This window comes from Schistosoma mansoni, chromosome 1, assembly GCF_000237925.1.
Source record: "Schistosoma mansoni strain Puerto Rico chromosome 1, complete genome".
Taxonomy (NCBI): Eukaryota; Metazoa; Platyhelminthes; class Trematoda; order Strigeidida; family Schistosomatidae; genus Schistosoma; species Schistosoma mansoni.
The window spans coordinates 36,143,755-36,159,925 of record NC_031495.1 but is presented as its reverse complement, the minus strand read 5'-3'; the positions used below and the strand labels follow the sequence as shown (position 1 = coordinate 36,159,925).

General features: G+C 37.7%; 2 protein-coding genes across 2 annotated transcripts in view; one reads left to right on the top strand and one right to left on the bottom strand.

Moving 5' to 3' along the window:
• Positions 1-5,934, bottom strand: part of Smp_068060.1 (serine/threonine kinase) — a gene marked incomplete at its 3' end in the record, with an annotated part of 17,320 nt that extends 11,386 nt beyond the window's left edge. Inside the window, exons 1-7 of the mRNA XM_018794247.1 lie at positions 5,628-5,934; positions 5,416-5,595; positions 5,332-5,377; positions 4,992-5,294; positions 2,542-2,684; positions 1,214-1,699; positions 501-632 (exon numbers count right to left, since the gene is read on the bottom strand). Coding sequence (XP_018648679.1) covers positions 501-632; positions 1,214-1,699; positions 2,542-2,684; positions 4,992-5,294; positions 5,332-5,377; positions 5,416-5,595; positions 5,628-5,759 — 1,422 coding nt within the window. The 5' untranslated portion in view covers positions 5,760-5,934. The remainder of the gene's footprint in view (positions 1-500; positions 633-1,213; positions 1,700-2,541; positions 2,685-4,991; positions 5,295-5,331; positions 5,378-5,415; positions 5,596-5,627) is intronic.
• An 8,179-nt stretch (positions 5,935-14,113) lies between these two features.
• The window catches only part of Smp_159020 (hypothetical protein), a gene marked incomplete at both ends in the record, with an annotated part of 50,751 nt that continues 48,693 nt past the window's right edge, over positions 14,114-16,171 (top strand). Inside the window, one exon of the mRNA XM_018794246.1 lies at positions 14,114-14,196. Within this exon, the coding sequence (XP_018648678.1) occupies positions 14,114-14,196 (83 nt within the window). The remainder of the gene's footprint in view (positions 14,197-16,171) is intronic.

The following is a 16,171-nucleotide window of genomic DNA, read 5'->3' as shown; positions in this document are numbered from 1 at the left end:
CTCCACTGACTACCTGTTCTCGCTCCTAATAGAAGAAAGACTTTCCAAAGACATAGCCAGCCCTATCTGTTGTCCGATCTGCATTAGTGTGCGAACGTTGAAGGAGGCCAGTTTGAACGGCGTACGCGGTTTCAGAAAAACTGGTTCAGTATTCGTATTCGGTAGAAGCATTCACTTTCGACCGGACAGTGACTGGAGATCGTTTACATAGAACAGAGTTTCCACCATGGGCGAGCTGCTGCATAAGTTGGAAAGTAAGGGTACACAAATTAAGAATAAAAGGGAGTAAATAAGCGACGTGGTAATTAATAATAATAATAGTGTGAATTGTCTGGCATTCAGTACGTTGGAAAACTACGGTAAATAGCTTGTTGGAAATACGTAAGTCTCTTTATAAATAAACGAAATGCGTTATTTATTTAAGGACCTACTCGGCTAAACACTACTTGTCCTATCAAAATTGAGTTCTAACATAATATCGCGGTTAAAATGAAACATACCGGTGAGTTATCGTTTGAAATTCCAGATACAGAGTGTTTGGGGGGGATATACACATGTCTCTGACCAGGACTATTACAGCTATCGGACAGATCACTGCTAGCGCTACCCACGCTGTTGGAACAACTATCACCCTAGGCAGAGTAAAAAAATTAATAAATAAATACATTATAATACTATTCTACCTCCATATAAAACTCTAAAAACAACTTTAAATTCATGCGTCAATGAAATCCGGCCCAAAACTGTCTACTTTACTCATTTCGATGGATAACATTTAGAAAAATGTGTAGAGGTGGTGCAGATCTGTTATTTGAAAAGGTATTATCATTTTATTGTGTGATTAGATAGATGCTACCTAATTCACATTCACCTACTATCAAAAATGCTAACAGTGCGAGCATGGACTCATGTGTGATAAGACGTTAAAATTAATCGAGTGGTTCGTGCATCTGGGTGACTATGTAAGTGATAGTGCTATGGACAAGATCAATAGTCATATAGTAGTGAAAGCCATGGTAATTTATACAGCTCTAGGAGGTTCACAACACTAACGGGACTGTATTATTTTATTTGGGCACAAACACTGTAATAAAGACGCATCAAAATATATATGCACCACACAAAATGTTCGTCATTCTCCATGAACTCCCTATGGTAATATAATGAATTACAAATGTATGTCGTACACAATACCAGAATAAAAGCAACTTACTACAAGATATTCGACATCATCGTTTATCGAACTACTATCATGACTAGTTTCCTCATCAATACATCTATTAGAATCACGCTGCTGAGCTTGAAGAGATGCCTTTCGTAAGTCGTGCCGTCGCAAACTGCGCTCAGATCCACCAACATTTGATCCTTCGTAAGACTGCCTTAATATTCCAGAGACGAGATTTGGTTTGTAGGAGTTTCTTGTGGAAGCCTCTAGGTCTGCATTAGAGTCATCATACACAAACCCAGTTTTCCTTGATGTTGGGCTCTCCTCACTGCTGTTGGGTACGACCGAGGATGGAGAATGATTTAAATCACTTTCATAAAGAATTTTCTTCCACTTTTGACTGATTTGATTTTCTTGGGCAGCTACGGCTGCTTTAGTTCGCTGAATTAACTCTGGAAGAATATGGGAAAAACGAAACACACTAGCCAAGAAGGGGTGTGTCATGGCTTGAGAACAAAATGGTCTTTCATTCATCTACAAAATAAAATAAGACACCGCATTTATTTTGACATCGAACATTACTAATGTGAGTTGAATGATGACGGTTATTTATTACTGTCAGTTTCTACCAAAATTTTAACTATATGAAGAAAAAAATGATCTATTGAAGATCAGACCATAACTATCATGAGAATAAAACTGCACAAAACCTAATAATGGGAATCGTAGAAAACTAGTGGAGCATACAAAATCAGTAAAAATGTACACAAAATGATGTTAAGAAACAGAATCGATGCTCAAATTTTAGTCACTTTCCACTTTGAGTCTAAATAAGATTCGGTGTCATGATGATACAAATCTAACTAAATGACCCTCATTGAGTTCGTTTTCGATTATTGGTGAAAAGACAAAGGCAGTACTCAAAATAGCTTGGCAGTTTTCTAAAGACAAATCCTTAGAAACGATTATTTAGGACCACTGACCCCAAACATGTTTTAGAAAATGTATTTGCTTTTTAAAGAAAATCTACCCGACCGCTATTGTCAATTCTCATATACCAAATTTTTAGAACCTGACTCCATAAGATCTCGGTGATATCTTGGATGCAGTAGCGCAACGAACACTGTAAATATTCATACTTCATAAGCATGGGGCGAAAATAAACTAGAATGTGCAATTTTTGTATTGGAATAACGGCGATATGATATCAATCTGAGCTCCAACGACTGATCTGAAATATGTGCAGGATATTGAGTATTACTCATGAAAAGCAAAAGTATGGTTTTAACTAGTAAGATTCACGAGATCAAAAAGGAAAGAGGAACTCTTTTACACATAACGATATCAATACGAAAAGACAATATTGCAGGACCTACATCTTTTTGGAGAACGAACCGTACAAAATCCCGAAATTCATCAGACCAGCTACCTCCCACTAGTCGTGGGGCATCATTTGAAGCAATTTGATATAGTGCAGCCATTGGATTGGTAGCGCTGAAGTAAGGAGGTTCCAACTCAGCTAAGAACAAAGTAAGATTAGGAGTATGGAATAGAAACTTCATGAGTTATAAAACATATAGGACTCCGCATTCTCTAAATTTGTCAGCAATAGGGTTAGTAAAACAACCCACATTAAAAAAACTCAAACAGCTCGGGGAGTAAAATTATAACCGACATTTGAAAGACCCTACTTCAAAAGTACGATCATGACTTTAACCTGTACTAAACCTACTTTCATTAGTGATAAAAGTCAGTCATTTGCAACGTAGGGCCTAGTATATACATGGATTGGTTCAGGCTGACAACACAACACAACGCAGCGAGATGAAATTATTAGGACAAACAAGAGACTAGGGATAGTATCAGTGGGAGAAGAAAGGATTCAAAAAAATGGATTAGCAGAATAAAAAGTAGCTAATTTTAAAATTAAAGACCTAAATGGAGAAAGAGAAAATATATCTGCGCCATTGACAGACTCTGAGTAATATCACACATCTCCAACCATTATTCACGGTAATCACGCGGGTCCCTATCAGGTAGTTTGCACTTACCTACAGGAATAAGTTCAACTGTCAGTGACTTCACTCATACTGCAGGTGATGGGAGTTGGCAAAACCCAGCCGACCATCCTGAATTCGCGTTGAGATTTCCTCTGAAACCAACCCCACCACAGCCGATGACACTTCTGAGGTAAGTGAAGTGGTCGATGCAACCAACTATTTTACTTTTAATCATTGATCTACGCATAAACAAATTAATCCTGAAACATATTGCATTTAGAAGGGCAACGCATCTCAAATGCGCTTATATTGTTAAGAAGATTAAAAGACTGTATGCTTTCAATGTCTTCACAAAACAGAATCGTCATGTGTTCCAAATCAGTTAATGAAACTCATAACGGGTTAGATAACTACGACGAAAGGATAAAGTGGGGAGATGAACAACCTTGATGAAAATTTGTTACCAACTCTGATGACAATTCACCATAAGCTCAACTCGACCAGAAGTGTTCGAGCAGAGAGCCTTCACAAGTAAAATAACAAGTCTTACACTCACTACTTTATACCAGTAGACACATTATTTGAACAACTTAATCACATCTTGGCTGGAGCTACAGGAAGGGGGAGCATACAAAGTCAACAGAAGAAAAATCGAATAATGGAATATCTGTTCAGAAGTGTTAAATGTTATCCGATCCATTCGGCTGTTCAAACGAATAAAATGCTTTGTCAGTGGAAAATTCTGTATAATACAGTAAAACTTTGTGTCAACCGTGCTAGCTTTCTTAGGTGGGTCAAATAAAATATGTATAACTTATGGTCATACAAAGTATAAACAACAAAAAGTAAAGTATGGGTGTAACTAGCTGCATTGGGTGACAGCGCAATAGGATAAGAATCAAAGACACTACGGCAAAAGTAACAACATGATAAAGATGTGATCCCAGATAGCTTATCATAATTCCCAATTCAGCTCAACAGTGAGGTATTCTCGTCGTGACTACCCGGTTGAATCCCATCTTCCGAAATCCACGGGGTTCCATTATGTCGTAAAGGTCAGTAGGGGTACCATGAAAGCAGCAAACCTTAGACCCGAGTGAATACAGATTACTGATTGTGACATGGTGCACTGGTGATGCTATCTTTTAAAAGACAGGAGCCGAGGTTGCAAACCATTAGTTCTAAGAATGAAACGCGTAAGTCCCCCAAGGATTCCTCATCAGTCAGTCAGCTACAACGTAGGACCAGGCACATATATGCATCGATCCAAGTTGTCATACCTCATTAGCACAACAAGATGAACACTGAATTCATAGTAGTTAATTTAGTGGTGGTAATATATAAAAGAAAGATTGTATATAAGGATATAGTACAGGAAGAAAGACAGATATAGTCAGAGAAGTTAGAAAATTACTGAGTTAATAGTTCTAAAGCGTAAATAAATGGTCAAAAAGTTGGACAGACGGTTGCTCCTTGATGACTGATCACACTAATTAGTCGAAGAGACCAGCAACGTTAATCCAGTTTACTGTTTAGGTTCTGAGTTTGTAGATGAATATTACACTTCTGTTCTGTCTGGTAAGTAGGACTTGTCTAGTATAGAACGAAATTTGATAATGTAAATACGTAGAGACAGTATGACTTTTTGCCCCAGATATTTAATTCGATAGGCTGAAAGACAGGAATGTTAAGAGCTATTTCCAAATAAACGAGTGGTATAAAGGTTGAGTAAATGATATAGTAGTTGGGTCGTATAACAATAGGTCACAATTTTGTACGACAGTCACTATAACGCATAAAATTTTATGGTGAGCAGTAAAACTAACCCATTTCAATACATGTAATTCCTAAAGACCAAACATCCACTCGTACGTCATATATGCCTTGTTCCATAGCTAGAATGACTTCAGGAGCAATCCAAAATGGTGTTCCCACGAAACTATTGGCCGGACTCACAAAACTAGCTGATCCGAAATCACCAATCTTTACTCCACCAGAGTCTGTGAGTAAAATATTAGCTGCTTTTATGTCCCGATGAATTCTTTTCTCAGAATGCAAGTAGTCAAGACCAGTTAGTACTTCCTGAACGATACAGGCGATTTCATCCTCTCGAAGTGGTTTTTTGTGTACTATCAACAATTTTTGATTTAAGGTTATATAACTTACCTTCTAAAACATCTGCGACTGAGCCAATGCAGTATTCCATGACTAACTTTAAAAAGAAAATGTAGTAACATATAGCATGCATACCCATGGAGTTTGCTCTTTCATGAAGCATCCTTTGGGCAATACACAGTTTTTATGTGAAAGATGAGATAGAAATTTTATCTCTCTAACGATGTCATTCCACTCTTCTTCAGACTTCTTACGTTTAGTGTCAACTTTCAGCTCTTTGATAGCTACGACTTCACCTGTTGTACGATTCCGAGCCTATAGCAATCAAGAGTGGAAAATACACTTACATAGTAGACTGCTCCAAAGCTGCCACAACCAATTTGGCGAAAGTCAGTAAATACAGTCGTTGGATTTTCATGACTGAAATATTTTGACAGCTCAGGGTCTTTGAAAACAGTTGTTCTGAGAGACTTAGGCATCGAGTTCTCATTCGTTGAGAAAGTGGCAGTATTCTTGCCTGATGTCAACCAAACTTCAGACCTTTAGTGACCCACCTTGATGATGGAATGAAAGAAAAACAAATACGAAGTTTATACTAATGTAAGAACCATAATGATTGTTAAGATCCAGTTGATTTAGATGGACGTGTTTGGCGGGCGAATGAACAGACATTAGGGCTAAGGTTTGATGTCACAAAACACAGAAATGAAATGTGACTCATATACAGACTTGATTACTCATTTTGTACACATACTTTCAAGAAATCTCTTCCTTTCATCGCCTCATATTGCAGCCATTCTTCAACTTCGATCAGAATCGGAGGCTTCTCAGGCCTGTATTTTAAACTAAGTCGATTGACCTCCTTTCTCTAATACTGAAGACTAAATAGGTCGTTCTCCTTATGAATTTTATGCACAAGTACTCGTAGTTTAGAAGATAAATTATATGAACTAAAAGTATTGTTGAACGAATTGAAACCACTAGTCGCAGCTGTGGCCGAAACTTAGTTATTCCATGACTTTGACGTCACTCCGGAATTATCCAAGCTCAATTGCTTAAAAAGTGATAGAAATTGATGCAGGGAACAGGTTGGGCCCCAATGTACACAACTAACAGCAAAAGAAACTATTCCTTTATTTGTGAACCTAATGATGGTGAGACCTGAGAACTTACTGGCTGTATACTAACTTTTGAAGGTTACACATTTGTGCACGGTGTCACAGATCGTGACCTAGTCCGCTGAATCTATGATTTCATTTCAGAGCACTATCAGCTATGAAGTAAAAGTAACACTTGTCTGATGTTAGATTTCAGTGAGCCTTATATATTTAAACGGATATGTCCGCCGAAGGGCCTGAAAATCCCCTCGATAATCGACTCCTGATGACCACAATGGGGCATACTTTGGAACAGCATGTATCCGAACCCACAATTTTCGGTTCGAACCGAGGGCTCGATAATCACTCATACAACAGTGATTATTACCTATCTCGATATTCTCCCACCATCGGCAAGTAGCGAACACCCTGTTTTATCATGTGTTTAAAGCTAATAACAGTATTGTATTGCATTTGTTTTTGAGTAATTGCCTGTTGCAAAGCTGCCGTTATACCCGCTTCGTCGAATATGGTATAAGATTACAGAACTAACAAAGTACCAGTAAACATAATGACATGTAATTCTAGGGACCGTTCATTTACGTTAGCATAAAAATGTCTAGCGCTATTGGTCAAGCTTTCGGTTCTCGTAATATTTCGGTCGATATAGATGGACGGTTCAGATGGATGATACTGAACAAACTTTTCTTGTCTCAGGATGATTTCCAGAAGACAGTTAATGAATCTAAACGCGTAAGATGAGGAAGGTTCTACTGCTTTGTAAACTACGCACATTCACTGTATGCAGTAAGTGGAGAAATAGCAGACTATTGAGAATGAATCCTCAGCACAGGCAAAAAAATCGGTTTCTTTAATGATGTGCAAGTCCGGGTTTCCACTTGACATAGATACGAACAAATAATAAATCGTATATTGTCGCGTACTTCCAATGCTACCGGGGATGTTCCCTGTCCAAAATTTATCTCACCATTAGCGAATAGTGATCATGCTGTCTTGTAATTCATATTTAGGGCTTTTGACATGATATACGATCAGGTTAAATCTCTCACAAAGTTGTGGAAAGGAAATTTAACAGCGACGAATTGGTGTGCTTTGACAGCGGACTGGTCAGTAAATACTAGCTCATCACTCGAAGAAGCGTGGTCAATATTAAAAGGTACATTAAGCTCAGTTACATCCTCATCTATGTAGTGCTTAGCATCACATGAACCTAGTAACTGCCATCAATGGATAAATAAACAGGTAAAGAACTTCTTATACCTAGGAAAGACATCGGAATATGGTTTTCCCTACAGGCTCTGAACAATGTGGGTCCACACATTGTAGTGCTAGGAACACTTTCAAAGTGTTGATAATTAGAGATGGACTTTGTATGAAATACGGCTGGTTAGGTATTATGAAAATAGTCCGGAAAGGTTTTCATCATGTATAAAGAGGTGGTCTCAGAGAAGTGGTAGGATCCCACCACTTCTAGCACGAGCGGTCAGTTGACATCGCGTAGAAATGGTGTTACAGAAGCTGAAACTTTATCAGAACATTGTAGTAAGGACTTTTTTTACCGAACATAGTGGGATACCAACGAAAATTGAGATAATGGCGGTTTTTTGTTAGAACCTCTGGCCTTCGAGAAAGGAGGTGTTTTACGATCACCTCAATATCTCAGACCAGATAAACCTACTGGTCCAGATGATATTTACTTTAAGATTTTAAAAGTTGAGCCTTTGTCAAAGTTGTTTGATGCCTATGAGGTAGTCTTAACAAGAGCCTGGAAGACATAATTATCAGTTCAATTTACTAAGTGGGTAGTATAGACTTAACAAGTAACCATCATCCCATTATTCTAAGCAGTAAGGTCTCCAAACCAGTTTAAAGGATTACTCAGATGGCTATTCTAAGCTATTTAGAAGTAAATTATGTTTATCCAGGGAACAATATAACTTCAAGAAAGACCTATCGTGTTTGACGAGATGATCTAATACTAACTTACCGTAGCGAACTTGTATCTTGGTGTTATCCTTTCTTATCTCTCCCTTTCATTTAGGTTTGATCATCTGGGAGAACATTACAAGAAAGCTCAAATAACGAGGTGAAATACTTCACGTTTGGATTTCCGTTTCTGGGATCGAGTAGAGAATTACTGCAAATCTTCACTAGAATAAACTGCATCAACCCATTCTACAGATATGTTCAAAGGGAGATCAGATCCTCATTGTGCTACAAATAACAAGGTCTAATGTGGATCAAGTGACCTCCTATCTTGCTACTGTCACGTTCGCCGTTCACTTAATGAGATAATTTAAGAATATCATATAATCAGAGGGGGTTTTGTGGAGAATTTAGTATTTTCACAGTTGAAATCATGAGTCAATTGAAGCTAGACCACCATCGAAAACCTGGAAGCAATGGACGGCCGTTTCGTCCTATTATGGGACTCCTCAGCAGTGCGCATCCACGATCCTCGTAAGTCCTGGGTTCGAATCTCGCGAGTGCGAGATTCAACCTCTGAATTCCGTCTTGTAACTTCATCATCCCATATGGTTTACATACAACTTCATTTAACCGTCTGCTCTTGTAATACGTATGTGGTACAGTTGATTGTTGTTATTTCCATTTTCAGAGTAACCAGTTTTTTCACTTCGATTTTCGATGATTTTAGTTCTCAATTAACAATGAGGAAGTGTAATCAAAATACTCTTCGTAACAAATACTTGTTTTTATCCCCAGTAGAATCGCATCACTATAGGAGAGCAGGCTGCTTATATATTGGTAAAGGGGTTTTAACTACTATTAGGCATTGTGACTGGTTGCGATACGACTTCCCAACTGCTGCCATTTGTAGAATGACACACAAACAAAACCCATCTTAATACGCGTTTTCTTAGGTTATTGTTTCTGAGGCATCTGTTTTATGGGGTCACTCGGGCCATATAACCACGTAAATTATAGGTATACTTAAGGTGTGTGCTTGAAATCACTATGCTAATCATTTCGAAGGAAACAGTTGGGTTATGCTTGGCAATATGCTCGTTCACCACTGCAACAAGTTCGTTGCATCCGAGTAGCATTACAGGTATTGCAATAATCATTTAGGTTGACACCTTTCAATAGCTGCAAAAGCCAGTATTCATTTAAATGTTGTATGATGCATACAAGATGTGTAGAATTATGATCTTATTCGTTACTAGTACTGCTAGAATAATAGACCTTACCCTAAAATTATAAGTTTGTCATGATGTGACTATCTAATCTATAAGATCTTACGTGGAAGTCACATCGTTTTCTACACTGACTCGTCCTACCTAATCACCACTTATATAAGATGGAGAACACGTTTAGGCTAGCAGCAGAGCAATATGTTTAATCTGAAAAAAATAAGTTATACAAGAACGACCACACCTGCATGGCTGAGCCATGCCTTACAACAAATTAATGTTTCTGAAATTCTCTATTGTTAACCTCCACTTTGTGTTAATTGTTGATTGTAAATTTTTTCAGTATTTATGTGCCTATCTTCAAACGTCGTGTGGTTAGGGTCTATGCCACTACAACTTTATTGTAAATGCAAATCCTGCCGAGTAGCGACATCGTTTGTGGTCTGTCGTTCTAGGAAGCCTAAAGTATATTCCTGAACAACGGTTTTCCATGCTGACTTGCTGACGATAATATTCATTGCTCAATATCTTGAAATTACATTTCTTAGCTCATTAAATGCTTTGCAGAAGCTTTGAGTTAGTGATCTTACTAAAACAGATGGATGGACCATTATATTCAAGAAAGAGAATAAGTAAAGTTTACAATGCATATGCTTATTCAAATAACAGAACAGTTCATATGTACCTGAAATTAACGGTCTGTTAGTGAAGAACACTATCTGTCCTTCAGTAGACCGCAATGGTTCATATATATTCCTCCATCTGGATGTGTGATGGTAGATGCAGGCAACAAGCACACTGACCGTCGACAGGTTGGTTTTCCTTTAATGCGGAACTCTAAGTAAAAAGGGACTGCTTTCGATGACTGGAGGTCTTCAAATAAATACCGGTTTTGTTTGGAAGAAATGACATAATAATAGAATGCATACTTTGTAATCGTCGAAATTCGTGATTTATGTATCTAATGAGAGTTTCACAAATGAATATTGATCGACTAAATAGTCGGGATAAAATAAATGATCACAGTCACCACTAAGACCGTTTACAAGACATATGACACCGCTACTATTGACCAGCATGCCTGAAAGGCATCTACAGCAGAAGAATATATAGTATGACAGTAGTTTTCCTCAATGCGACAAAAGTTTGCATTGAGTGGTCTATAGGCAGGCATCAGTATACACTCTCATGATAAATTACGTTTAAGAGTTTTTAGATCTGAGATGTAAAAACTTACTTAAAAGTCCAACACAATACTCACGCGCAATCTTGATTGACAGTTTTTTAAAAACGACAACATAGTACACATGAGCAAAGACCCAGAACCTACTTCTTATTGAGTTCGGTCTTCAGCGATAAGGATAGTAGAAAGGTTAACTTGTGTTATTCTCACAGTTTACTTTCCAGTTAAGGTCTAGCTTCTCTTTGAAAATGTTCACTGATGAGGCTGATACCAATTGTTCAGATAGAGCGTTTCAGTCATTGTCTAATCTATGAGGAAAAATCGGAATCCCACGGCGAGTTTGTCAGATCCCGATTTTTGAGACTTCGTTCTAGAGATAGAGAAAAGATAAGACATATTAACACTCAAATCGTCATTATTTATGCGGAATGTTAATATTAGGTCACCTTGTCTTTTACGATACGATAAGATGAAGAGGTTCAAGCGCACATCGTAAGGGAGTTTAGAAAGACACCCCACTAATTTTGTTTCTACACGCTGAACACACTCAATTGAGTTAGTATCCTTCATTGACATGGGCTAGCCGCCTGGATACAGTACTCTTAGTGCGGTCTTACATTCGTGGTATATAAAATTCGAAACATTTCCTCGTCGAAGCATTTTAGTACTCGAGAATGTGTCCATAACGCACAAATCCTTTGAGCAGGTGCTGCGTTGCAGTGTGTAGTTTTTTCAAACGGTGACTTACTATTACCATTAAGTCTTTATGTTCCTGTATTCACGGAAGAGATGTACCATCGATGGTATACTGGTAACTGTTGCCGTGTCCGATGTGCATGAGCACACTCGTTCTACAATTAATTTCTAAGATCCAACATCGAGACCATCTAACGGATTCTTCTAGGTGAGCCTGAAAATCAAAATGGTCAGCCTCACTTCTAATTGTCCTTCAGACTTTGAAATCGTCCGCAAACAATGATGTCGATGACTTAAGCGATAACGATAATTCATCGATGTAGAGAAGGAAACGTAGGGGACATAAGATGGTGCCTTGGAGTATCCCACTTTTGACCGGCTTCCAATCAGATAGCGTCTTATTAACCCTCACTTTTTTTCTGAGGACACATCAGGAGGTCCATATCCATTCCTGTACACTACCTGTTATTCCGAAGTTTTTGAGCTTTTGCATAAGACCCAAGTGAGAAACCTTATCAAACGCTTTGCTAAAGTCAGTGAATACACACGACAGACAGATTGTCGTCTAGGTCTACCGCCCAATCCTCTCTCGCAATAAGTAAGTTGTTTAGTCATGATCGCTTATTTTGAAACCCGTGTTACTCATAGGTTAGCAGATTGTATAGTCCCATTTGACTTAATAACTTAACCTGAATTATTTTTTCAAGTAACGTAACTATTATGTCGGTTGGACTGACAAGTTGGTAGTTAGACACGATCTGTTTCTGACAATTAAAGATATAGGACCATAGTATATTTTCGATCGCCGGGGCGTTGAGTTTGAAAAAAAGACATGTTGAAAAGCATCGCGTGTGGTCTTGAAATAATGTCCGAGAGAAACGACAGTAATCGTGGATGCAACCTGACAGGGTCCGATATCTTATTAGGTTTGTGGTTAGTGATCAAGTGCAGAACAGTTTCCTCAGTCATATGTACAGGTCCTATCGTCGGTGTCTCAGTGATGTGATTAGGACAAGTATTTTTAACAATACCCATAGAGTAGACTTCACAAAAATAGCTTGGTAAAGTCCTAGCTTTTGTCAGATCTGATTCAGCTGGTGCGTCTAAATTTTCGTGTAACAGTAATGGCGGAGTACAACCCCTACGCTTTGTTCTTCATTTGACGTACGAAAACAATCGTTTCGGACAAGTACGGCTATCGTGTGCTAACTGTCTTTTGTAAATAGTACGGCATCTAGTTGTGATCTCTTTACATTCATTTCGTATTTTTTGGCACTCACATTTGAATTATTCGTTTCCTGATGACATGAGTAAGTCCGAGACGCTTTTTTCTACGCTTTAGAAGCTTATGGGTTTGCTTACCGACCAACAAAGGGCAATGTGACAGATTAGGTATTGAATATGAAATAAACAGTAATGTTACGGACACGAACAATACTGTAAAATTATCCCATTCTTCTTCAACCGATCTGTATTAAGTTAGGTTGATTGCTTAAGATTTGACCGAATATATCTAGGTAAGCGTCACAACATTAAGGTCCAAATATTCATTCACTTCCTTACTTTGTATAAGCATTATACTTCCCATTACTTTGTTTTAAATGTTGAAGGGACTGTTCACGACCAAAATAAGGATCTATTCACTATTAATCTGGCTTTTTCTATTGGTAGAACTAGGGGTACAAACCGGCACAAAAGGTCCATCTGCATTGACTGACCTGTCTGTGGAGACAGTACAATCATCGGTTGCTGGAATATTAGATGGTCAGATATTCTGACAAGTTGCAGCAGATTCATACTGTAAACCACTTGTCCGAAAACTTAATTAAAGCACATCGTGATCATTATTTGCTAGCAAAAGAAGGTGCTGAATGTCGACGACATCGTCATAGTAGTGCAAAGACAATAACAATTCATGTTCCGAGTCAATATGTGTCGGTTTCGCAACACAATGTACAAGTGCACACCGGATAATAGTTAACAGCAGGCTGCTGTCAAGACCCCTATCTGAAGTTGTAGGTTCTATCCAGTTGATATGCGCTTTGTTGAAATCTGTAATCACAAAACAACATTTGGCCATGCTCCGAGAACAGACGTGACCTAAGACAAAGTCATCAGCAAGACAACGTGGACTGAGGTATATTCCTCTTATGGTCACTAGCCCGTGTCTAGACTTAATTGTGCGACAAGCTACCTCAGATATATCACTATTATTCGCCACCGATGTGATAGATTGTACACGAACTTTATCTCTAACATATAGTATTATGGCTTCTTCTTTGTGATTTATAACCTTACAACTACTAATACAAGGTCATCAGTCGCAGCCGTAGTAACATGACTACCAATATCCAGTAGTGGAACGAACCACTGAAATTGTCTTCGATTTACATAAAACAGGAGACACCCTCTTGAAAACCTTTATTGAGCATTATAGATAATGGTGGCACATAAGTGAGCGGCAAAAACCATGGTTTTTTAATTTGTTTTGTTCTACCATTTATGTAACTTTTGAAACGATTCTTTACTTGGCGGAATTTATGTATGATAAACGTTTATTCGCGCATTTGTTTTTAAAAGGTATGGAAAATAGCGACTCAGAATCTTCAGTTGATCGAAAGAGTCTCGCATCAGTTATAAACCTGTTCGAGCATTCTCACACGAGTTCAGTATCGGCCTCAAGCATGGATAGTGATGCGCAATATATAACTTCATCTGCTAACCAAAGCTTTAGAGATGCTTCTACTTCAAATAAAGAATCCGTTCAGTATGCAAATGAGTCAATATTTTCTTCTTATCTTATTAGTCAGTTTGTTAGCGAACACATTCCAAGCATTTCAGGAAGGACATCCACCCAGGACTTTAATGCGTACATCCTTGAATATATTAATTACAGGTGAGGAAGCACAAGTCTTTTACTCACGGATTTCGACGCTTTAAGTATATTCGCTTTTTGGATAATTTTTTAGTGTTTCGAAAACTTACTGCACACTCATCTTCCAATCCGTAGTTATTGCCCCTTAAAGTATAATTAAGTGTCAAATGTCCCGACTAGCTAAAACAAATTAGGTTGTTTGATCGGCTGTTAGAATAAATAATACATTAGGTGTGCACTGAAGACTTACAGTTTGTGAGTGTGATGGCCTTCCATCTTTCGGAAACATATCAACTAGTATATCCAGAGGATATTTGGACTAACATCCAAGGTTTTGTGAAGAATATTGGGTTGATATTCAAGTTTAGTCTGTATTTGATTAGAAAGTCTTATCATGCTGAAGATTTAAAACGTTTTATTTTAGCTTTTCGTTGTTTTTTTATCTCACTGAGTTGAGAATGTCATCTAAAGATAGAACAAGGGTGATAGTAACAACGTATTTTGACTATTCCTAAAACTTCATCAAACACCTCTAATGTTGCCGAAAGTTTTGAAGTTTCATCTGCAACTAATTTTACCTTTTAAAAAACTTGCGTAGCTCCGTCGTTTCAAGACCTTAGCGTGACTTCAAATACTGTTTTCACTGAAGTTTTAAGTGTACTTTGTGGTGACTTAGAGGACTAAATGTTTTCAGCATCAGTAAGAAAACACTGTTGTCAGCACCGTGAACTCCCGTCTTAGAAACTCATAGAAAACAAATTGTATATGGGCAAACACGGTGTTTTTGAGTGCATCAATGTGTTATGAGAATAATCGCACTTAAATGAAACTAATATAGATGTTTTTGCTAATCTGCAGTGTTTGGTTGCTTGGTGAGTTGAAATATTTCTTACACTGAGTATTTTTTCAACGTTGAGGACCAAGTGATTGTGGGAGTCTACAAGCATCAAACTTGAATCACTTTGAAAAAAGAAATTTGCATTTTCTTTGTTATAGATAATTCATGAACTGCATCACCCACTGAGTTTTATTTTCACACAGAGTATATGTTATTTGATATCTTAGTGTGGTGGTTTAGATCTGAGTTGAATGTGTTTTAGATAAGGTAGTGAAAAGACGAAGTTTTCCAGGAGTGTGTTACCTATAGTTGCATTACTTGTCAACAGCTTCGATCATACATTGACTCGTTTAGATATACATATGAAAAATAAAGATCAAAAGAGACATATGTGAACGAAATAAGGTAAAGATAAGCAGGAAGAAAAGTTATTCTGTTCCATTTTCAGCCTCACTTGCTTACAAATCATGAAAGAGTAGTGTGAAAAACATTTTGCGGAAGAAATGTAGTGGATCTCAAAATAATAAAGCCTTCAATTTAGTTTGTGATTTTTCACTGTGAATCAACGCTTTGTTAAGTAGATTCACTTCTTCAAACAATTTTGCTAGTGTAGATACAGTTAACTGTATTGAACAACATTTTATAATACCTATGGAAACTAAGATTATGCTTTGCTCGTATAAGCCTTCTCTAGATAAATCGTTTGGTTCAACCACCTTCTTCCTAAATTATAAGTAGATATGGGAGGGAAAGCTGATTACTTTTTTGCAGTGAACGAAAAGCTAATATGATTTCAAAGTGTCGAGTTTTCGTAGTAAAAAATCCGAACTTTCAGTTTTGTCTCATACGACTACGTTACCATTCAATTACTGGTTACAAAGACGTAAATTTTCTGCTGAAAGCGGATAAATATTAGATATATGGCATTGAGATGTCGTCTAATAATGGTCTTAGAGGACTACGTCTTCAAACGATATTAATTTGTTTGATGGGACCAACCTCAAATAATAACGGGATCTTATCAGGGTG